The 25,205-nt window shown below is 34.7% G+C and overlaps 1 protein-coding gene across 2 annotated transcripts in view; it reads right to left on the bottom strand.

Annotated features, from left to right (window-relative positions):
- Positions 1-838: 838 nt before the first annotated feature.
- TOPBP1 (DNA topoisomerase II binding protein 1) overlaps positions 839-25,205 on the bottom strand; it is a 54,291-nt gene continuing 29,924 nt past the window's right edge. The window contains exons 15-28 of one of the 2 annotated variants that reach the window (XM_006907235.2): positions 22,771-22,944; positions 22,572-22,681; positions 20,764-20,887; positions 20,001-20,147; positions 19,786-19,888; positions 18,361-18,553; positions 16,694-16,914; positions 15,689-15,855; positions 15,339-15,450; positions 12,650-12,813; positions 11,762-11,899; positions 10,342-10,431; positions 10,007-10,168; positions 839-1,584 (exon numbers count right to left, since the gene is read on the bottom strand). In XM_006907235.2, coding sequence (XP_006907297.1) covers positions 1,441-1,584; positions 10,007-10,168; positions 10,342-10,431; positions 11,762-11,899; positions 12,650-12,813; positions 15,339-15,450; positions 15,689-15,855; positions 16,694-16,914; positions 18,361-18,553; positions 19,786-19,888; positions 20,001-20,147; positions 20,764-20,887; positions 22,572-22,681; positions 22,771-22,944 — 2,049 coding nt within the window. In that variant the 3' untranslated portion in view covers positions 839-1,440. The remainder of the gene's footprint in view (positions 1,585-10,006; positions 10,169-10,341; positions 10,432-11,761; positions 11,900-12,649; positions 12,814-15,338; positions 15,451-15,688; positions 15,856-16,693; positions 16,915-18,360; positions 18,554-19,785; positions 19,889-20,000; positions 20,148-20,763; positions 20,888-22,571; positions 22,682-22,770; positions 22,945-25,205) is intronic. The other variant, XM_006907236.3, reaches the window with a different exon arrangement.

Raw genomic sequence — 25,205 nt, 5'->3', positions numbered from 1 at the left:
AAGCCGAGATCTTGAGCTAAAATTGTAAACTAAGTGTCTAAGACCTGAACTGGGAAAAGAGTTCGTAATTTTGACAAGAAAAGCATCTAGACTTCTACAGAAAAAGTTTTTATAAATTAGATATTTATTTAGATAATAAATTAGATTTTATCTAGGATAGAGAGAAAAGGATCATAATTTATTTTATGTGTTTATCAAGAAGTTTTGAAGAGTAGTAACTACTTCAAAATATTTTTAATTGGTGAAATTCAGGGAAACTTACTGAAAACTGCCTATGAAATGACCTAGCTAACACAAATGGCTCTAATAAAACCAGGCCTGTGAGGTTTTGTTTGGGGGAGGGGCAGTAGTTTATATGAAATGCTACCTATTTGGCAGTGTAGGAATGTGTTGTCCTAAGCTGTAAATTAGCTCAAAGCTGAAAGCTTTGAAGGTCCAATTCTCTTGAGGGGCAGGGACAACCCCTATATCATTTAGAGGAAAATCTGATAAAAACTTCGACCCTTCCTGCTTGCGTTTCAAAAAAGAATCGTTAGGAATTGAACAGTTACACAAAAATTACAGTCCTGATTCTGGTTTGTCCCTTAAACAAAAAAGAGGTAGCTTTATATTTAGAGGGCTGTGGTAATACATGTAGTATTTGGTATTTAGGTTTAGATTAATAAGGCTAATGCAATTTTGTGGGTCTAATAAAAGGCATTTTTAACCCAAAAGAACAATATTCTAAATAAAAAACATAACTAGCAATTTGCTTTTTAAGCTAAGTTTTACAAATCTTTTATTGCTTCAACAGAGAATGAATGCTAGAATACCTTTGCTTTTTAAAAAACTTATCTAATTTGAGTCACTACTTTTATTCTTTATTGTCTTTATTTTCCAAGTTTGGCACCCAAACTTGGCAAACATCATAGAGATTTGTACAAACACATATATACATATATACACACATTTTTAAGTTTAAAGCCTCAGTTTCTCATTAAACCTTGTGCTCAGGATCCTGTTAAAAAGAGGTAAAATAGTGAGATGATAAAAATCAGGGAAAGCATGACTAAATTCCCACAGACCTCCTTGTTATGAATTAAAGCAGACGTTTTAAGGCAAAATCCATCACCTTGCTAATAAAACTTCCACTAAGCTACAGCCTCTGATATTTACAAGAAAATAAATAAATAAAAAGCCCCTTGCACACTTCACTGTAGTTTAATGACAAGCTAGCTGAGGAGCTGTATTATTATTTCAGATAACTTTCCATTCAGGAACAGTTAATATTTCAGTGATTAAAATTTCAGGTGTTAAAAACTTCAGGCAGGGTCATCATCATACTCTGAAGCTGAATTCTTCAGGTACTTGTTTCTAAATTACTATACAAATACATCACAGTAACACTCAGCTTTTAATTTAAAAAACATTTACTGTTTGGTAATTAAAAGGTAGATATGATTAGTGTACTCTAGGTCGTTTGATTTTGTTTTTCTCTGTAGGAGCTTTCCTCTTTTGTGATAATCCAGGCTCAGGTTCCTTATTATTCTGAAGAACTGAAACAGCTTCTGGTAGACAATAATTTTCTACTTGAGGAGGAGTTTCCTATAGAAGGAGGAAAAAACCCAACATTATTTTTTTTCAGATTTCAAACTGTTAAATGGGCAGGTTATAAATTCTTTTACTCTGTTTTTTTGACCACAGAAATTTTAAAAGGAAAATGTATCCTCATTCCTAGGATCTTGCAAAGAAAACACTTGTCTTTCAAGATATGCTATTTAGCACTTGTCACATTTAGAGAATAGTCTCTGTGTGACAATCTCACCTTTTTATCAGAAAAATGAGCTTATACCTCAGGCAGAGTGGGGTTAATTCAGACCTTAATAATAGTTTTGTATCTGTAAAATATGATTAAATACAGAATACAGAAAATATGGAAAAATAGCTAATAGTTATCAAGTATGTGACATAATGCTTTAATTTTTGAAAAGCTTTTATACTGAATTTTTACTTGACTTTTACAATAAACATGTGAGGTGGTTTTTATTCCCCATTTTAGATAAAGGTTAAAATAACAATCGATGTTACATAACCAGCCAAGTGGCAAAGCCAAAACTCACACTTCTCTATTTGACTTCCAAACCATTACATTTTTCTCACAACCATACTCCAACATAAAAGGACCTTCCGCCCTTATTAATTTTCTGGCAATATGGCAGATGGGACACATTGAGTAAGGTTAACGGAACTGAACTGAGACTCAAGCTGCCGCCGACTATGGAAGGTCAGTCAAGTAACCTGCCTGCTAAACAAAACAATACTCTTCATAGGAACATGACAATCTAGTTCCTACAACTTACTCCCATGTCCAGGATACATCCAAAATTACTCCACAGAAGCAGAACATGACTCATTCTCAAGAAAAAATAATCACTCCAAAAAGCTCAAAATACTTAAGTATAAACTTAAAAAGCATATATATATTGAAAATTACAAAATGCTCATAAAAGAAATGAATAGTGACCTAAATAGTGATGCCATGTTCATGGGCTATAAGATTTAACATAGTAAATATGTCAATTCACTCAAATTGACCTATAAATTAAATGTAATTCCTATCAAAATCCCAGCAAGACATTCCTGTAGACATAAACAAGCTTATTTTTAAATTTACATTAAAAAGTACAGGCAAAAAAACAAACATCCCTTTACCCCAAACCAGGCTCTAGAATAGCTAAAACAATCTTGAAAAAGTATAAAGAAGGAATCACTACCTAAAATTAAGGTTTACTATGTAATTAAGCCAGTATGGCAGAGGGAGAGACACACAGACCAACAGAACAGAAAACCCAGAAATAAACACACAATGTGTTCGAGAGAAATGACAAAGGTGAAAAAGCAACTAAATGAAGGATCGTTGTTCTTTTAACAAATGATGCTGGAGCAAATCGACATTCCAAGGCCACCCCACCCTCCCAAGACCCCAAACCTTTACCCTAAACCTCATACCTTACATGAAAATTAGGTTAAATTGAGCTCAAAATGGATCACAGTCAAAACATCGAACTATAAAACCTTTAAAAAGTTTTATCAGGATCTAGGGCTAGGTAAAGAGTTCCTGGACTTGACAGTAAAAAATACTACCTATAAAAGGAAACACTGATAAATTAGACCTCATCAAAATTTAAAACTTCTACTTGGCAAAAGACCCTGCTAAGGGGATAAAGAGATAAGCCAGAGAGCAGAAGGAAATATTTGCAAATACTCATCTAACGAAGGGCTAGTATATAGACAAACTCGAGGCTCAACAGTAAAAAAACAAAAAGACACGAACACACATTTCAATGAAGAGGATACAAATATGGCAAATAAGCACACCGTAAGATGTTCATTTTGATTAGCCATTAGGGAAATGCAAATTAAAATCACAATGCGAGATCACTACATAGCAACTGAAATGGCTAAAATAAAAATATTGACAACTAAAGCTGAGGAGGATACAGAGAAACTGGAACACTGTCAAATATAACCACTCTGGAAACAAACTCTTGGGCATTTATCCCAGTGCAATGAAATAATGTTCATAGCAGCTTTAGTCCTAAAAGCCCCCAAATGAAAACCACCCAGATGTTCAATAGTTAATGGTTCAACTGTGCCACATTTGTACCACGGAACCCTACTCAGCAATAAGTAGTAGTAAAACTACTGATACAAGCACCAAGCTGATTGAATCTCAAGGGAATTTTACTGATTGCAAATGCCAGTCCCTAAAGGTTACAGACTATGTCGATTCCATATATTTAAGATTTTAAAAATAAAGCAATTATAGAAATGGCAAGAGTGGCTACCAGGTGTGAAAGACACCTGGGAGAAGGGGGCTATCTATGCGAGAGAAGTGTGGGTGTGGTTAAGAAAGGGCAAAATGAGGGCTCTTGTGGTGACAGAACTATTCTGTATCTTGATTATAATGGTAGATAACTAGAGAAAGTATACATGGGATCTCTCTGTATTTTTCCTTACAACTGTATGAAAATTTACAATTTTCTCAAAAATAAGAAGTTAAAAAAAAAATCAACATCCTGCTCACGATCTAGGTGCTGGAAATAGTAGACAACGATTCTAATGCAGCTACTGTAACTGTGCTCTGTGGTGTAAAATATGCTTAAAACGAGTGAAGAGAGAAAACCTCAGTAGAAAGGAAATTATAAAAAAAAGAACCAGAGTCTAAATATAAAAAATGTATTATAAAAATTTTTAAAAAGTCACTGGATAGGCTTATGAGCAGAATGAAGATAATAGAAAAAAAAACAAAATGAAATTCTAGTGAAATTAGACGTGAATAGATAGGAATTGGCCAATCAGAAGAACGCAGAAAGATGACTGCAAATAAAAAAGAGCCTTAGGGACCTGGAGGACAATATCAAAAGACGTAACGTGAGTTAACCGAATTCTCAGACAGGAAAGAATAGAGCAGAAAAAATAATACAGTGAAGAAATAATAGCCCGGATTTCCCAAACGGTAAAAAACGTGTACAGATTCAAGAAGCTCTACAGACACAAAGCAGGATTAATACAAAGAAAACCACACATGAAGTTATTGTAAGTGGTTGAAAACCAAAGATGAAGAGAAAATCCTTATAGCAACCTAGAAAAAAATGACACATTGCAGACAGGGGAACAATTCAAACTATCATTGACTTATCAGAAACAATGGAGGGCAGCACAGAGTGATGTCTTTAAAGTACTAGAAGACAAACTATCAACCCAAAACTATAACCTGCAAAAGCATCCTTCAAGAATAAGGGTCAAACAGACATTTCAAATAAGAGAAAACTAGGAATGGTCCCCATCAGACTTGTGCCTACAAAGTTCTTCAGGCTGAAGGAAAATGATATCAGACAGAAAATGAAAATGATATCAGACAGAAACTCACATCTTCAGGAACAAAGAACACTCAAAATGGTACACATCAAGATAAATATAAAAGACTATTTTTTTCCCCTTTAATTTCTTCAAATACAAGGACTTCTTTAAAGCAAAACTTGACTCAATACTGTATTTTGAGGCTATATCATATAGATGTAAAATATATGACAACTACAGTGTAAAGCAGGTGACAGAAAACTTTTTCTGTAAAGGGCCAAATATATTTAGGCTGTGTGGGATAGATGATCTTGTTTGCAACTACTCAAGTCTGCTGTTGTAGTGCAAAAGCAGCCATCAAGTATATGTAAATCCCGTTTGAGTTTATAAAATATGTGGTGGGCTAGATCTGGCCTGTGGGCTATAGTTTACTGACCCCTAGTATTAAGAATCGGGGAAGCAAATGAACCTATGTGGTTGTAAGATTTCTACATTTTACGTGAAGTGCCACATCAACTCTAGGTAGAATATGAAAAATTAAGGAAGTATATTGCCGTAGAGCAAACCCATCTACTTCCAGAAAAAAAGAGAGGTTTTTGCTTTAAAAAAAAAGTCAATGAATGAATGGAATGCTAAAAAAATATTAAAACCAGAAAAGGCAAGAACGAACAGAGGAAACAAACTGAAAATAAATGGCAAAAAATCCTAAAACCAAACATATCAGTAATTACATGAACTAAAACACTCCAAAAATAAGAAAGCAGGACCCAACTACATCCTGTTTATAAGAAAGCCATTTGAAATATAAAAATAGATAAGTTAAAACAAACAAAATTTAAGAGAAATTACAAACATCCCATTTACAATTGCATCAAAAAGAATAAAATACCTAGAAATAAATTTAACAAAAGAGGTAAAAGACCTGTACACTGAAAACTATACACCACAAATAAGAAGGTATTCCATGCTCATGGGTTAGAATAATTAATGGTGCTAAAAGGTCCACTCTACCCAAAGCAATCTACAGAGCAATGTAATCTCCATCAAAAGTCACAGAAAGAGAACAATCCTAAATTTGTATGGAACAATATGACTCCAGATAGCCAAAGCAGTCTTGAGAAAGAAGATTCTTCAAACAAAGCCGAAGGCCTCAAACGTCCTGGTTTCAAACTATATGACAAAGCTGTAGTAATCAAAACACTATGGCTGGTAATAGCAACAGAGAAATAGATTACTGGAACAGAACAGAGACCCAGAAATAAACCTGCATATATACAACAGGAAAAGGACAGTCTCTTTAACAAGTGGTTTTTGTCACCTGCTTTACACTGTAGTTGTCATATATTTTACATCTATATGATATAGCCTCAAAATACAGGAAAAGGATAGTCTCTTTAACAAGTGATGTTGGCAAAACTGGAAGGCCACATGCAAAAGAATGAAACTGGACGACTATCTTATACCAAACACAAAATTAACTCAAAATGAATTAAAGACTTGAATGTTAAGACCTGAAACCATAAAACTAGAAGAAAACAGAGGTGGTAAGCTCTTTGACATCAGTCTTGGCCATGATATTTTGGATCTGACACGAAAAGAAAAGACAACACAAACAAAAATAAGTGGGACTACATCAAAATAAAAAGCTTCTGCATGGCAAAAGAAATCATCAACGAAATGAAAAAACTACCTACCAAATAAGAGCAAACATTTGCAAATTAGATATCTGATAAAAGTGTAATAGCCAAAATATACACAGAACTCATACAACTCGATAGCAAAAAACCCAGACTGATTTAAAAAGGGCAGAGGCTCTGAATACATTAAAAAAAAAAATTAAAAAACACAGATGGCCAACAGATACATGAAAAGGTGCTGGACATTACTAATCATCAGGAAAATGCAAATCAAAAGCACAATGAGGTATCACCTCACATCTGTTAGAATGGCTAGCATCAGAAAGACAAGGAGTAGTAAGTATTGGCATGGATGTGGAGAAGAGAGAACCCTTGTGTTCTGCTGGTGGGAATGTAAACTGGTACAGCCAGAATGGAAAACAGTACAGAGGTTTCTCAAAAAATAAAAAACAGAACTACCTTTTGACCCAGCAATTGCACTTCTGATATTTATCCAAAGGAAACAAAACACTGACTTGAAAAGATATCTACACCTCATGGTCACTGCAGCATTATTTGCAAGAGCCAAGATACAGAAACAACCTGAGTGTGCAGCAACAGATGAATGGATAAAGAAAATCTGATGGACACAGACACTGGAATATTATTCAGCCTTATAAAAAAGAAAGAAATCCTGCCATTTACAACAACATGAATTGATCTTGAGGGCATTATCCTAAGTTAAATCAGAGAAACACAAATATCGTATGATCTCACCTAAATGTGGAATCTCAAAAAAAAAAAGAAAATTCAAAACTCAATAGATACTGAGAATAGACTGGTGGTTGCTAGAGGAGGGGCGTGAGTGGTGAGTAAAATGGGTGAGGGTGGCCAAGAGGTATGAACTTCCAGTTATCAAACAAGTCTTGGTGATGTAAAGTACAGCATAGGATATAGTAAATAATACTGTATGGTACTTTTGAAAGCTGCTAAGAGAATAAATCCTGGAAGGTCTTGTTATAAGAAAAAAAATTTGTAATTGTGATAACAGATGTTAATGAGACTTATAGTGATCATTTAGCAATAAATGCATATATTGAGTCATTATGTTGTATACCTAAAACAAATATATGTCAATTATATCTCAATTAAAAAGGGGGTGGGGCAGCAAGACTGTCCTTCAGGAAGATTGGAAGACTCCTCTTGGGCGAAAGTAAAACAGTTCAAGAAATGCATAAAGGTATGAATCTAGAAGGATCTATCCAGATTTCACTCAGCTCAAAACTGACACGACGCAACCATGTGCTCAGTACTTCCAATCAGCTTTTTATCACCTACTCTTAAGAGCAAAAAGCCAAGAATTACCAGATACCTGATAAATTCCTATAACATAGAGGATAAAGACCCAAGCAGTTTAGGGGAAGCAGAAACTATGCAGAGGTAAGAAAACTTAAAAACATGTATCACTAAATCCTCTGAGAGCTAAGAGAAGGTAGTGCATCAATGAAGCAAAAAAGAGAATATTATTAAAATAAAATGTAAATTCAGATAACTAAAAAAGGTCTTGATTACTAAAAACATGACAGCAAAATGAAGTTGATAGAAGGTATGATCAAACTGACTCTCTCAAAAATTGAAGACAAACATAACTGAGAGATAAGAAAATCCAATATGCAAATAGCAGAAGTACCAGAGAGAGAAAGACTATCAAGTGGAGGAGAAAGAAATCACTGAAATAATTCTAGTCTTCCCAGAACTGAAAGATATAAGTTATCAGAACAGAAAGGGCCCACCAACTGTCTGGCATAATATAAAAAGACCATCATGATAGCGTATTTCAGGAAACTGGGACGAAAGGAACTTCCTACTAGTTTACAGCTACATCTCAAGGTTTATGCATCAGAATGGCTTTGGAGTACTCAACAGCAACACTAGAAGCAAAAAGACAAGCAAACAAAAGTCTAAGAGAAAACAATTTTCAACTTAGTTTGGCCAGGCGCCAAATTCTATCAGTCAAGTATGAGCATAGAAGACAAAATTCTGACATAGAACGTCTCAATGTATCTCTATCATGTTTTCTTAAGAAATTACTAGAGGATGACCTCCATCAAAATGAGACATCAGGATGACATGGGATTCAGAAATAAGAGATCCAACAGAGAGATGAAGGATGGTGAATGGAGATCCTGGGATGACAGCTGTGCACACAAGTAGGTGACCATACAAGACTGGAGCAATGTGACTAAGGCCATGTCGAATGCTGTCATCCAAGATCCTTGTGGCCACTGCACTGAGTTTTTAACCGGAAGTTAGAATATTGAGGTGTTCTAGCTCTCATCTGTGTCTGGTGTATCTTGACCATAAACTTGATCGTGAAGTTGCTGCTCTTCCCTCCTTAGCCGGCTGCTTCACCCCACAGAAGTGTTCTGTTTTGACCTACGCCTCAGGGCTAGACATAGGCAATGATGACCTTGGATGTAAAAATACAGAGCAGCTCACCGCCCCCTCCCCCAAAGTATTCCTCCAGACATCTAGTACCTGACACATACTGCAACTCTGAGGAAGGCAGGGACACAACCGTAAGTCAGATAGTGATTCCTTCCACAGGGAAGGAGAGAGATGCGTCTGGGGAGGAGCAACAGGGAATGCTATGGGACTACCGATCTGCTTCTGAACCTGGGTACCTAGATGACATTTTGTTATTCTTTAACCAATACATAGGTTTTATACACTGTTTTGCATGTAAGAATAAAAAAATGAAATAAGGATGTATATACAAACACTGAGCACAGCACAATACAGCCGATTAATAATTATTGGTTCTTGTCTTAAATGGCAGCTATATGTGTGAAATGATCAAGAATTTTTGGAGGGATGAGATTCAGTATGCCCCATGGCTTTAGGACAGAGGCTTCAGGTTTATATTTTAGGCATTCTTTCTATTAAACCCTAAGCTACTCCTAAGCACAAGCAGCTCAAATCACAAGGCAGGCTGAGTTCTGGCTTCTCCTTATTTCTCTGCCATTCTGTTTGAAATCCTTTATAGTAAGACATTTATGATCATGCGTGATACTCTGCTGATTCCTGATGCCATTTTAGTCATTCTGTGTCAGGAAAACTTTTCTTTGCCCATTGAAATCACATAATATGGACCAATTCTGAGTATGAATGTAGTGAGCCCTCTATACAGCAAATGTTTGATTTACCCTAGTATCTAACACAATGCAAAAGAATCTAAAGAAGGGCTCTTGGAGTAAATGTTTCTCCTTGGACTTCAGGAATCAATTTCTGCTTTCTTTATATTCCAGCTTCTAAAGGGGCACTTTTAGAGGTACCTAGATTTTTATACTTGGTTCATATTTAACTTCCAAGCTCAACGTTAACATGTATTCATTATATTATAAAAACGATGAAACTGAAAGGGGTTAAATAAGAGAATAACAGGAGACTAACATTCTATTAATAACGAGCTGAGGGTTTTGATGTGTAGGTAACTCTGCATATAAGCAGATCTCTGGTGATGAGATCAAGAACAGAATCTTACAAACCTGCATAAGGTAATCGGCAATGTATTCTGTTTTCAAGCAGTACACGTTCTGGGCAGCAGCTTCTGCTATATTAATTCCTGAGTTATCTGGTTTCAGTTTATTAAAGTCAGAAAAGAGATGTGTAGCTTCTTTAAATAAAGGTACAGAATGACCAGGTAGTACCTAACGAAAAAACAAGAAACATCACAATCTATCAGTGTCCCAAAGTAATTCAACTGTGTAACCTGTACTTAAAGGTTATCAACTCACAAAGTATATAATCAAGAACCAATCACAGCAATCTTGATTAGAAAATAATTCATGCAACAAATTCAGTAAGTTGACTCAATACAAACCTTTGCTCCTCCAGACTGAAGAAGGCGTTTGAATCCTGCTTCTCGGGACTGGTCAACATGTAAGATAACCTTCCACCCACTAAATGCCCCCTACAAATAAAAAAATAATCAGTGTTGAAATTATTTGGAATATCAATGACAAAATAATACAGAAAATATTTCCTCTGTAGACATAGTTTAAATCAATGAATAATCTTATAACATTTACTTTTTTTTTTTATTTTTTATTTTTTACCACAGTGGTAACTGTCTCTGGTCAGAAAACTTTAAAACATATAGCCATGGTGTCTGGCACACAGTATGCCATCAATAAATACTTGAAGAATGAACGAAAATGGCTTAATGATTTGGTAACATTAAAACAAAAAACTTGACTTTTGTTTAGTCTTTTCTAGTATTTTTTCCTTATAATTAATCAAGGGTAAAGCCTAAAGCACAGTTTCTTAGATTAGACGAAGCCTCCATTATAATTATCTTGAAAATGTTTACAAATTAGAAAATATATAGTGGAATTTCTTTAAAAAAAAGAGAATCAAGGCTAAGAAGGACTTGGAGACAGCAGAGAACTCTGAATATAACAAAAAGATTATTTAACAGGTTAAGAACACAATCTGGGGTTCTTAACCTGTTTGGGAGCCATGGATGACCTCTTTTAGTCTGCTGAAACCTATGGACCTGTTTTCTAAATAAAAAAATACATAACAGCTTTATTGTGTAATTTTCATGCCATATGAATAATGTATTTTAAATGTTCAAAATAAAGTATAAAGGATTACAAAGGAAACAATTTTACTAAAAATCATCAAATTATTTTAAAAATTGTTAAGAAATAAATGTTTTTATATTAATGCCATTAAAACTAGGGGTGAGTCAAATAACTACTATGATTTTAAAGTAGTGATTTACATAAACAGTACTTCAAGATACTTTTAATTATAATGCAAAGCAATATCTGATTTCTCTTGGGGCAAAGTCACAGGTACTATTAATAAGTGTTAGGATTTGTTGCCTAGACTTATAATTAAAAGAAAGGCTAACTTTTAACTAGAAGTTAGTAAAAATAAGGATATATTTTTTTCCCATCTAAAGTGTATAGCCTTCCTGAATTTAATCTACAGACTCCATTGGGAGAGTCTGTGGACCCCAAGTCAAGAAGCCCTGAGCTAGATGCTGAAAGGATTATAAATTATTTTTAATAGAGCCATCAACATTATACATATCTTTTGATCACAACAGAAAAATTAGAAATTAACATTAAGCTCAACTTAAAATACCCAAATTAAGTATGTTAATCAAGGGATAAAAGACAAATAGAAATATTTGCATTTTGGCAAGTGGGTTCTCTTAAAAAGAACTTAGTCTAGAATGGTCAGGACACTGAATGCCACTTTACTACCTACATACTTATTTATGTTAATACCTCAACAATGCCTGATTCCTGTCTTTGCTGGATTTTTTTTCTCCATCTCATTGCTGCAAGTGCTAGTCTTCGTTGCTGCACGTTGATTCCAGTCAAAACATCAAGTATGGAACTACTTCCCCATTCATAGTCTTCTTCCTAGAGAATTACAATAAACTTTTGAGTTCCTACAATATGGCTTCAAGGAGTACACAATCAATTAAGAGTTAAACTATACATTCACTTGTTATAAGTACAGAGAATACTAAGTAAACATGAGTTTGAGCACAGGAAATGCAGATTAATTTGGCTTCATATGACAGCCAAGTATATTGGCTTTTAATTAGAAATCAAAAAAACATTGCATACATTTCTAAGAAAATACAAATAACTAAATCATAGTAATTGGTAATATTTAGATTACTGAGCTTCACTCACTATCATCCTCACAGAAGGACCCAGTCTCAGAGGAGATATGTATTAACAACTTGATACCTGTCTGTGGAAAATATTCCTAAGGGATCTTGATTGAAAACCTCAAAAACTACATGTAGATACAACTGTGATGGTCAGTTAGAAAGCAAAATATTTCAAATAATAAGTTTAATATTTTATAGGTTAGCAGTAGAGATAAAAACTTACAATGAAATCATATTACTATTTTGTAATGTTATTTCAATTTTTTAAAAAACTCATATTCAAATTAAATAAAACCGATTTAATTAGGAATCTGAGTCTATAATCTTTAAATTTTTTTGTTTTGTTAATGTAAACCTTATAAAATTGGTATAATCTAATCAGTCAATTTCATTATTTTCATTTACATTAGTGGTCAATATATGTGCCAGAATCAATTAAGACATTCACTTTTAAAGAAAAATGACCCTTTATGTTAATTTGGATACACACCGGCACAAAGCACCCAGCAGTCCTGCACGCTTCAAGGTAGGAGCGATGAAGCACCCACTTCCCAGCTGCCACTGAGGCTAAATACTTCTCATTTCGAAGTGGATGTCCCACAACAATGTGCGTACAGTTAGGATCAAAGCACTGCTTCTCTATCACTAACCCACCTGAAGTAGAAAAAAATTGGTTGTAGTTTATTGATTCTGAACTTTTTCTTAGAAAAAATGTATCTTAACTTTGTACAGAAACTATTTATAAACAAAATGCACTAGATAAACCAAAAAGACTTTGACTGAAAATTACTTTACATATGTATTTTTATAAAGTAATGTTGATTTTGAAAATTTAAATAATAAAATGAACCCCCATATACTGGCCACCTAGATTCCAATATTATCAAAATTTTGCCAGCCTTAACTTCGATCTACCCCCTGCTTTTTTTACTTAACTAGTTTAAAGCAAATTCCAGACAAGTTACTTTACCCCTATGTATTCAGTATGCATCTCTGAGATACATGGAAAATTTCTTATTCAGCCACAAAGCCATTTTCACATCTAAAATAATTAACAAAAATTCTTCGCTATCTCAATACTAAATCCTTGTTCAAATTTTCCTGTTTGTCTCCACTTGGTTTGTTACAATTAAGATATAAAAAGAAACAATACAAACAAGGGCCACATATTGCAGTTGGTTGTTATATTTCTTAGGTCTCTCTCAACTATCTTAGTAATTTTCAAGCTCTGATTATGGGTAACCACAGAGATGGAAGTCAAAAGGGGGCATGTGCAGACTAAAAGCAGGAGAAAATTTTTTCTGAGGGGAAACAGGGTCAGCTGACCAACTGGGAAGCCTGGGCGGAAAACACACACAGCTAGGTAAATAGAGACAAAATAGCAAGTGGGATCTGAAACCTCTTAGATATAAATGTATGAAATCTGACTTTGAGGAAATAAAGACATAATACAATCTTATGCAAAGCATGGCTTTGATTTATATGCTAAAGCTTAACTTGACTGCTGGTTAGGCAGAGTTGCATCAAGGACTAAGAATTTAACAACATTCAAACTCATGCTTGAGATGACTAATAATAGCAGCAGCAATACTTTTTGAGCACTTACTATAAGGCAGGGACTGTTGAAAGTGTTCAAGGTTATTAACTCATTTAATCCTCACAACTTTATGAAGGTAGGTTCCTATTATTATCTGCAATTTACACATAAAGACACAGGGAGAGTAACTCACCCAGGATCACAGAGGTGACAAAAGAACAATAAGGTAAAAATGCCATATTAAAATAATATCCACATTTAATTCTATATAACAAATTTATTCTGTGACTCAGACAACATAATAGATTTATTGATATATATATAAATATATGTATATTTGCCACAACTGTTTTATTTATAAAGTCAAGGGCCTCCTGGCATTCCATATCAGAAACCCTCTGTCACAGACTCCCAATTCCAGCGCAATCTATATTCCTGTGCCCTGTTCTTTGTCCTCTTCTAGATAGTTCTCTAACTGCTTCTACTTTGCCCAGAATTCGCAGAGATAGAACCATCTACAGGAAACAGACACTTGAATGTCCCTCTTTGGTGAGCTCTGGATAAAGCTTAGCAATTCTGATTTATACTTCCATCTAATTTATTAGGCAAGGGGAAACAAATGTTCCACCTGAATAAAGTTTCCAAAAAGCATAGTTTCTCAAGCGTACAACTGTATCTAAGAGAAATCTTTTATATAAAAACAAAAAATGTATCATGGTTCTCCCCATCCTAAAAAGGATAGCACTCACATTCAATCTTTTCTTTATGACCCAGGGCCACTATTAAATACAACCATTATTTCTTAAAGTTTTCTCTATGTCAAGCTGTCACATTCATTTCTCTTCCTATAATTTTCCTAATACTATAAAGCTGTTCTGCCTAAAACAGGAGCTGCTAGTTATGTGTGGCTATGAAACACTTGAAGCACAGTGAGTCCAAATTTGAGATGTGCGGTAAGTATAAAATATAACCCAGACTGCATATGCTTAGTATGAAAAAAAAGGTAAAACATCTCACTGATATTTTCTATTAATTACATGTTGAATATTATATTTTACATACACTGGGTTGAATAAAATGTTTAAAATTAACATCACCTATTTCTTTTTACTTTTTAAAATGTGGCTACTAAAAGTTTAAGATTACATGTGTGGCTCATGTTCTATTTCTATTAGACAGTGGTGCTATAGACACTGGGTTACTTTTCTAATATGCTGCTTCTAGAATGATGTCAGACTGAGAGCCTGACAACTACTGGAATAGGAATAATGTTACAGAAGGAGGGGCTCCTCTCTGGATATTTCCACACCTTCGACTTCATTAAAATGTGGTTTTATCTATATTTAAGTCTATAATTTCACTGATTTGGTCCAAGGTTTCATCAATGAACAAGTGCTCAAAGCAAGCACAGAATATTCTTTAACTCTAATGGTTGGTTTCAATTTAAATCTTTAAATCCTATGACTTTAGATTTAGATTAGAGCTTTGTAAAGTAGAAGTTCTAATGCTGACTCAATGTCAACTCACCCATCTTTTTTGTTTCAATATCTATACCTTATATATGATATCAATATCAACCACATCCGACTTCCAAATAAGGTTACTATATGGAACATTTTTGACTTAAGTAAAATACTTGTACCTAGTTTTTCAATCAGATGACAATAATCAATACGTTCTTGAGGATTCAGAGATGACAACTGAAATACGTGTTGTTTTTTTAAGGCTTCACGAGTCTCCTCTATTGTTATAATCTGGAATGCAAGAGTTTTATTTTAGAAAAAATTAACACTAAAAAAGTTATCAAGTATTTAGTTCTTTTATAGTAACATTTTACTTAGTCTTCTGAGTTATCGAATATAGAAATAATACAATGCAAACAAATGCAGTTTTCAATATTTGATGAACCTTTGATATTGATATCAACAAATTCTGAATTCAGTGTAACAGCAATATCTAAAAGCCATATCGCCATACTAAGGATAAACAAACCTTTTCTTTAGGGTGTGGAGCCACAGGTGGGTTGGCTAGGGGGAAGGCAATACTGGGGGCTTGCGGTGTAGGGATCAGGTGGCTGTCTTTTATTGGAGTTTCCAGTTCTTCAGAGATCGGGTGTTTTGGGGCCTCAGTCACACATATGTTTCCAGGATCACAGACAGCTGAGGGCAATAAAATGCTGCAGTGTGATATTATCCAAACATGACTAAGAACAAATTCTGGGAAATACTCTCATCTGTCTTAGCCAAGATGAAATTAAATACAAATTCTGGAATGTAAAAACTACATGCAAAAATAGTAGCCTATTTCTATAGCTTATAAATAAATGTAATTAATTAAGCATTAAAAGGGCAAATGGTGTTAACTGTGGGCTTCTCCTAACCCTTTCTTTAAATACCAAGGTCTCATCAGTAACATGTATCCCAAATTTGTAAAATGAAAAGCCATATTACACTTGGAGAAAATCAGAAGCAGAGATAAATCTATGTATCTAGTGCAGAGAAATAATCATGTGATGTGAAAGGGGGCAAAAAGATGACTAAAGAAGAGAGGAAACATTCTTGTTTCCAGGGTAAAGCCCAAGGAAGGAAAAAATAGGGGAATTCAGAAAGGAACGCATACAAATCCAAAGAACAAGTGTGCAAGTATGTGCTGGGTAGAATTCAGAAGAAGGCAAATGAAAATAAGATTATTAGGAGAAAAAACGCAAAAAGGACTAGAAAGAAAAAGAATAATGGTGAAAATTATGTCTGGGAAAAAAAAATGCCTAATCCTAAATTTCTAAATTTAAAAATCAAAATATATTTTTCAGTTTACTGATAAATTACCTCAACTTATACTTATTTTTCTGAGTCTTAAGTTTAGACCAAAATCAGAAATACCTAGCAAGTTTTTCACCTGCATGTACAATTCAGAGAACCACAATGTGCTTATCTGTTTATTTTTAAGAGGGCGACATGTACTTAATACAAACAAGTAAATAGATTTCTTTCTCGTTACCCTGTTCAGCAGTTTTTGAATCATGTAAAGGCTCCTGGAAAGGAGAATCTTCCACTCTGTTAATGTCAACCTGAAGTTCAGAGTATTGTGTGGGACAGCTAGGCCACTGCAAATTGCTGGCAAGCCTCGCTCTCTCCTCTCTGGCTGTAGGGTCATCCCAAATGATCTGTTCATTTTGGGAGGGCTCTGTGTTGACATCAGGTACTGTTTGACGAGACTGCCTAAGGAATAAAAGTGGCAATTTTAATAAACAGACAGCCATAACAAAATTCACATTCATAAATTCCTTAAGTTAGACTATAAATTTATGGTTCGCCTTTATATGCCCATCATCTAGCACACAGTAAGCACCTGATAATATTTACTGAATAAACAAACTTTGGGAAATTGTTTTAATTGTGTCTCCCAGAAACTTATCTGTTTTAGCAAGAAATGAAACACATATTTTGAATGAATGTCCATGTATTTAAAACTTCAAAAGGAGAAAAAAAGTTCACTGTCAAAATATTTTTAAATTACAAAATGATTGCTGCATTTAAAAGTGGGATTATTCTTACTTACACAGGCTTAGGAAAACATGGTAATGTTTAGAAAACTGGTTACTTTGTTTACCAGTAGTTATATTTTTATCACTTAAAATAATAACTTTAATTACATGGGAAGTGTACTGTAATTGCTGCCTTAAAAGGTCCTTTTGGCTCTTGGTAATCAAACCCTCCAGAGTCTCAGGTAAATCAGTCTTATGCTGAACTAAAGTAAAGTGTGTTTTACGGTATAATTGTAACAATTCCACTGTAGAGTAAATAGAATTTCAGCTATTTTCTTTCAATGTATACACTGAATCTTTTGATGTATGTGTATGCATGGAAAATATTAGTAAAAATAATTTACCAATACTGATGGTAGCCCCTAAGAGTTCAATTTGCCTCAAAAACAAGGAAGATAACCTTTTATTCCCAGAGTATTTATTCAGACTTGACACAAGATTTAGGCTTGCTATGATAAAACATGACCTGAAGTACACTAACAAAAAGCCACTTTTACTCAGTACTCAGATAAAGAATTAGCCTCGTGAAATACATAACATAAGATAAATGCAGAGTTCAATTAACCAATTCAAGATGTAGGTGCCATCATGCTCATTATAGAGATTTTTCTATCAGGAAAAAGATGAAGTAATGTTACTGAACTTAAGTCACACCACACTAAGACCTGTAATCACCTTTCCTAAATGATAAATTCATAGAGAATACAAAATGTAGTTCCAATAAGAAGTAACTGTTTAAATCATGCCTTGCTGTGAAGCACTGCCTGGCATAGAACAAACCTCTGTGTATGTTTCCTGCCCCCAATTGAGAATTCTAAAACTGCTTAGAACAAGAGAGGGAAGACAGAAAAGCTAGGAAGAAAGGTAATATCTGAATATAATATATATAGTTTGGGCTAAATAAGGCCCAGTAGCATAACCCTTTTACTGGTCTTGATATTCTAAACTTCTTCTTTACTAATTTAAAGAACAATAGACAAACAAATAAAAAAGCAAAATTAGGCTTAACTCATGGAACTGAGTCAGAAAGAACCCACCTAAGGAGCTACCTTCCTCTCCAGTCATCCGGTCACTCCTTTCTGCCACCAAGATGAGAGACAGGTGAGAGACAGGTACATACCTCAGTGCCTCTAGGACTCTACTTCGTCCACTGCGGGCAGAGCGGGTGCTGTCAGGGGTTGAAGAAGCACTGTTACAACCACTTTTTGAAAGGGAAGTCCTCTGCCCTTGGGGTTTCACTATCGATGTTGCAGACATTATCTCCTGCAGCTGCTTTTGGAAATTCTCTCTCATTTCCAAGGTCTGTGTCAGAGCTTGAAACAAACACAAATACAACAATCAAGCTAAGTTTCTCTTTTTATCACCTCTTATACACATTAACTACTTTGTCTAGATCTGGCTGAACACAAATTAACTTGACATTTATTAAGTACTTACAGGCTATAATATAGTAAGACTATGAATACTGCAGAACATAAAGGCAGCCCTTACCGTGAAGACTGTATGTGAAATAATCAGGAAGTCCTTAGAAGGCACTTTTCTAAGACTCACAGTGATCATCTCTCTTGAAGAGCTCTCTACCTGCTTCTGACCCTCTCTCTCTCTCTCATGTTACATACTCTACTCTGAGATGCATTTATATATGTGATTTTCCCCTATTGTCCTTAAAAATACAGACCACAATATATTTATCCTTGGGTTCTTTATAGACTAAACACTGAAATAGGTACTAAATAAATATTTTTGGAATGAACAGAGTGGGACTAACTAAATGGGTAAGTCATAGGGAAAGCTCTGGTAGGGTAGGATGAGCAAGGAAAATATTAATCCACTAAAAACAGGACCCCTATAGATATAAGGTTATTCATTGCAGCACTCTTTATAATAGCAAGAAGTCAGAAACAACCCAGATGCCCATCAATAAGGGACTGGCTAAATACAGTAGACCATTCAACAATGAATACTATACAGTTGCCAAAAAAAAGGACTGAAGCAGCTCCTTACATAACGCTACGAAACATTCCGCAAGGTGAACTGTTAGAAAGATCAAAGCATAAAACAGCATATGTGTAGTCCACCATTTATGTATATTTTAAAAGTAGGGAAGGAGAGAACATACATATTTATGACTGCATATGCATAGAACAGCTCTAGAAAGATACATGAAAAATTAGGAACAATGAAAGGGTAGGAGAAACTCTCCATACCTCCTGTACCTTTAAAACCATGTGAAAACATTCGGAATATCACTGGAAAGAACTGAACCAAAAAAATTTTTAAATCACCAACTTCACTACCTTTAATAAAATAGGGCTGTGTATCACACTAACTCTGTAAAATACCTAGTTCCACAAATTTCACATTTCAATCACCTAAAATGTTGCAAATTATTACTTAATGACTGGCATGGAACCTCAATTCAATCCTCAAATATACACTTTACTTGTATTGAGCATCACAGAAAATTATTTTCTCTTTTGCTGCAAAGAAATCATTCTGCATGAAAAATATAAACAATTTTCTTTTGTAATTTAAAATATTTTACCTCCTTTAGAGTCATTCTTTCCATTTCCATTTAATGTTGCTAATTCTTTATCATCAGTGATCATATTATCCATATCATTTTCTTCTACAGGCAAATGATCTGGCTAGTGAAAGAGAAAAATTACAATTTCTCAAGCTATTGTAGAAGGTTTCACAGCATATATAATTATGCATTCAGCTCAAGGAGGGGGTAAATGTATCGTCTATATTATCTACCTCATCATCCTTTGTTGTCGCACAAGCTGAGGGCAGTCGACTATTAGAGGGTCTGCAATCTTGTACTGCACTGATATCCAAGCTCATTTTGGGATTATACGTATGTGGATAAAGAGATTCAGGAAGATGTTTATGCTCTTGGGCACACTGCAATACAATGGTGTGTTTTAAATTAGGACTGAAAAAAATCTTAGTGAATAAATGATGTTAAGTTGGATAAAGATAACTAATACATTACATTATAAGATGATAAAAATTTGCAAAACAAATTTTGAAAAGTAGTTGACGTTGAAAAATTCCATTATATAAAGGACAATTAAACTGTCTTCACTTTTTAATGTCATGTCCATTAAGGTATAAAATCTAATTCTATTTCTATGCTTTTGCCAAGGTATCAAACACACTCCAGAGACTATCCAGAAAGAAAAGGAAAAGGAATAGGAAAAAAAAGGAAAGAAAAAAGAAAATACAGTCTTAAACTGCACTGGTATGCTAAATTAATTCTCAAATTATTATAAAATTTTCTTTCATATTATTTTTAATTAGTGAACAGAATCAGGGACTCAGAAAGAGTATACATTAAAGACTTATTAAATATTCAAGGAATAAAGATCTTAAGTTTTTGATGCCAAAGAAATGAGATGTGCACTGTTAACTAAGGTAATCAAACTTGTTTACGTCCACTGAAATTGGTTTGTGCCTTGAAATAACGTTTGTATACATTTTCCTTTAGCAGAGAGGGGAGGAAAAAAATAATGCTTACTTCTAAAAGCCAGTGCTCGGAAACAATGTGTATTCCTCTTTCTTTTACAGATTTATATTCTCGATTAGTGTCATTCTGTCGCCCTTGATAGATAAAATGAGTCACTGTTTCATCGAAATTCCATCTGAAACAACCAAACATACAAAACCAGATAACTAAGAGAAATATCTACATTAGTTTAAGATCATTACTCTCTATGAACAGAATATTCTGACCTTGAAAAAACCTTCGAGAACTAGAGTAAGCAAGAATATTAAAGGATAGGCTCCACATTTTGGTCAAATTTTATAGATATATTTCTAGGTGTATACACATTGTTATATTTATGACATAACGTGTTATATAAACATTTGTAATAAAAAGGAGATGCTGCATCTGATGTGTTGAGAACATCCGGATGCTTAACTATTGGAAGGCGGGAGACAGTATCGGTGGTCTCTTCAGGATGTTGTGGTCCTAGTTTATGGAGGGGAACATTGGGACATCTGCACTTGAGAAATGAGTATCCTATGAATACCTAACTATTGTAACGTCTGCACATTAAAGGGTTCTTCCCTCTCATCCATCACCAAGTCTGAGCAATCCAATCCAGGGATAGATTTAATGCAAACTTTAATGCAATCGACCAATTAGTTCCTATTTAGGAATTTCAGCAATATATTCTATTTTTCATACCGAGAAGACTGGCATTTTAAATCTTATAAAAACACAAATCCTGTATGTTCCTTATAACTCTTACATCAAGTTCATACCCAAACAGAATGTCCAAGGAAGCATTCAAATTTTGACAAATATATATACTTTCATATGGCTACTGAGAGAATAAAATGAGATAATGCTTGGCTCATACTAAGTGCTCAGCAACTGGTAATAGGAAATATAATAGGTTAACTATAACATAATAAAGAATATATAATATATGTAATAGTTAATGTAAAGTTATAAGAAAGCTTCACTATCCTATAACAGATGCATTAAACATTAAGATGCTTATAACTATGACAGATACATTTTATTTTTATATTCTCCTGACCTAACTTCTCTTATCAAATAGAAAGCTAACTGAAATAAGACTTAACAAAGGGGAAAATGAAGCTGATCATATTCCTCAAACTATTTTTACTTGTAAACCCCAATCTTTATGCTACCTATGAATGGCTGAACACAAGTGATGGAGAAAGCTAGCACTGCAGAGAGTGGAGATTACAAGCAACTCAGCATGGGCTGGAACAGGCAACTCTCGCTTCTCACGTACTGATGCCATTTGTGCTAGAGACCTGTCTCTAGCCTGGATGTCAGGGTGGAAGGCAGATTTTCTAATTGGTGTCTCCAAAGTAGCAAAAATGATAAAAATCAAAACATCCTTAAAAAAGACCATCTTACTAGAAGTGCTGCTAGACTATTTAGTGCTACTCACAGAAGGGCTCTAATCTGAAAATCTCTAAGGTAAAATATGCTTCATTTCAGACAAAGCTATATTACTAGTCCATAAACTCTTTGTAGACAGGGATTCTTCTACACTATACCCCTCCCAATATGGATCCTAAATTTCTAGAATAGCGAGCAGCACAAAATAGGTTGTCAAATATTTGCTGAATATACCCTAAAAATATATACATCTAAGAGTGAATTGATATGGCAGAGGGTATTTTGAAAGGATGTGGTAAATTAAAAATGAATAGGATTTTATAGATAACATGACACACCAAAGGCAAAATAAATGTTTCCTGGTAGAAGCTCACGACAGTTTTAGGTTTCCCTATAAACTTAGGCCACATCACCACCAAGCAGAAAGACGAGCCAACTACCTGTAATCTGCTCCTAGAGAGGCTGCAATTCCATTTAGTTCACTCTGCTTCTTACTGAGTTTTTTACTAACATATACCACTACCTTGTGAAGCGGCTTTGGAGCTTCTTCCTGTTCATGGAAAAGAAATGAAACAGGTCAACCATTCCTGTTTGAAAAGTTTAATCTACAACTTCTTTTAATGAGCGATCTAATTCTACCTTCTCTGTTTGGACATCCTTCAGTTGAGGGCTGGCAGAAAGAGCAACAGCATCTCGAGAGCTATTTGCCAAAGCAACTTTCAAGTTTCTGACAATGACTTCGGAGAGCGGTGTACTCAGTTTCCTTTCCTTTTGGCTGGGACCTCCTGGAGTTTCCAAGGCTGCCAGTGCATCCTGTATATATGGATGGGGAGAGTGAAAGAGAGAGGGAAAAAGAAAAAGGAGAGGTAGAGAAAGAGGGGGGATAATCCTCAAAATTAATTGGATTACAGCTTTAACCTCCTCTGCTGTTCCACCAAACAACACCAAAAAGAAGGAAATATTACCTGTATTCTATAGACTACAAAGAAAAAAAAATTCATAGTATCCAGCAAATTGGTTTAGAGATTGACAAGCTTATATTTTCAGCAGTGCCAGTAACATCTGCCTGAATCTTAAGAGTTTAAGTTGTAGTTAAAATAAAGGACAACCAAAGACAAAAAACAAACAAGCAAACAAAACACAGAAGGAAACAAGAGAGCAAGGATGGATATAAATAAGACAGGAACTATAAAGAAGATTAAATGTCAGACTGAGCTGAGAATTGTGACAAATCTTTGAAAGGACAACACAAGTTCCTGTTCCCAAGCCTACGAGATGTCACCGCTGTGCAGGGGCTTGCTCATTCTTTCCCATCTGCACAGTATTCCACGTGTATAGCAGAATGCATTTAACCAGTGCTCAATTGCTGAATATTTACATGAACAACCTTTTGCCAGTATAATGCAACAAATAACCTTGTTCACACACCATTTTGCACATGCAAGAGTAAAGGAAACTGTTAAGCAAAATATACGTATCAAACTGACACTCTCCTGAGCAAAGTATTCAAGCGTATGCTTCTCAATACACTTGACAGCACAGTGGGTAATCAGATTTTTCTTTATTGCCAATCTGATAAATATATCTACCTGCATGCTTTAATTTTCCACCCTGTTAAACTGAATGAGATTAAACATCTTTATGCATATATATTTTTGATTTTTTGTGATAGCAATCTCTTCCTGTCCTTTGCCTATTTTTCCATTGAGTCATATTAGTCTTTTTTGTATTCACTGCATGAATATCTTTTATGAATTTGTGTGTGTGTGTGTGTGTGTGTGTGTACACTGTGATATACATACTCGTTCCCTATTTGTAGTTTGTCAAACTTTTGCCATGGAGACTTTTTAAACAAATACTTTTATTGCACTTTTATAAAACTGCATATTTGAATGTGGACAATTTTTTATTGCTGTCAAATTCCTATGAATTTTATTTCTTTTGGGGTATATGTTACAGTTAGAAAGGCCTTCCTCACGCTGAGATTATTTGAAAACAAACTCTCTCATGTCCTGTTCTAGAATTTTTATGCCTTCATTTCTTGTGTTTAAATATCTGATCCTTTGATATTTACTCTATGTACAGTAAGAGGTTTCATCCTGTGTTCTCTGATGGCTACCAGCTGTCTGCTTTAAATGCTACTTTTATCTAATGCATTCTACTATCTATGGGATGTAATCTTGTGCACTGATTTGACTATTCATGTGACAATAACAAATTGCTTTTAATTACTGCAACTTTAGGTTTTAATAACTAGTAGAACGAGTGCCTGTCCTCAATTATTCTTTTCAGACTTTTGATACTATTTCTGCTTGCATTTTTCATAGACTCATTATTACCTTTATAGATCTTTACAGTGTTTAATCTTTTTTGCAAGAACGTGGTAAGGCTTTCTATTTGCCAAAGTTTTTTATTTTAATTTTTACATAGCATTAAAAGGATTCTTCATATATGAAAGAAATCAGAAGCTCCCACGCCACATCTACCTGTCTTCGGCACGGGTGCCACAAACACTGCTTCCCTTCTGGTACTGTCCTCTACTTCAGCACTAGATCCAAGCCCCTCGCACCAACTCAAAGATGTGGCTTCGGCAATTCCATTCTCTCACCTGCATGATCAATTAATTGTATCTCTCGTGGATCACTCACATTGGCTATCTTTAAACAATCTTCTTTTGATCCTATTTTGCCCTATACTTACCATCCTATTTTTTGGTTCCCCTTTCCTCCATGTCTTCGAAACCCTTACTATTAAGATCACCAGTGACCCATAAGACTAAATCCAGTGGCCAATTTTCTGTTCTCACCTCTCATGATCTTTCAGCAGCATGTGACATAGCTAACCACTTCCTCAAAAACTTTCTTACTTGGCCTCTAAGACAATCTCTAGGCTTTCTTTCCCCTCACTGTGGGGAAATGGGGAGGGTGTGGGGAGTTTGGAGTGTGGTCCTTTCTCTGACTCCTTTGCTGGTTTCTCCTCTAAATGTGAGCCCTGAGGGGTGTTCTTTGGACCTCTTCTTTTCTTCTTTTACTCTCTTGGCATCTGTTCTAATTATGGCTTTAAATATTACCTAA

The sequence above is a fragment of the Pteropus alecto genome, unplaced genomic scaffold (assembly GCF_000325575.1).
Source record: "Pteropus alecto unplaced genomic scaffold, ASM32557v1 scaffold92, whole genome shotgun sequence".
Lineage (NCBI taxonomy): Eukaryota > Metazoa > Chordata > Mammalia > Chiroptera > Pteropodidae > Pteropus > Pteropus alecto.
Note: the sequence above shows the minus strand (reverse complement) of the source record. Positions and strands in the feature narration are given on the sequence as shown.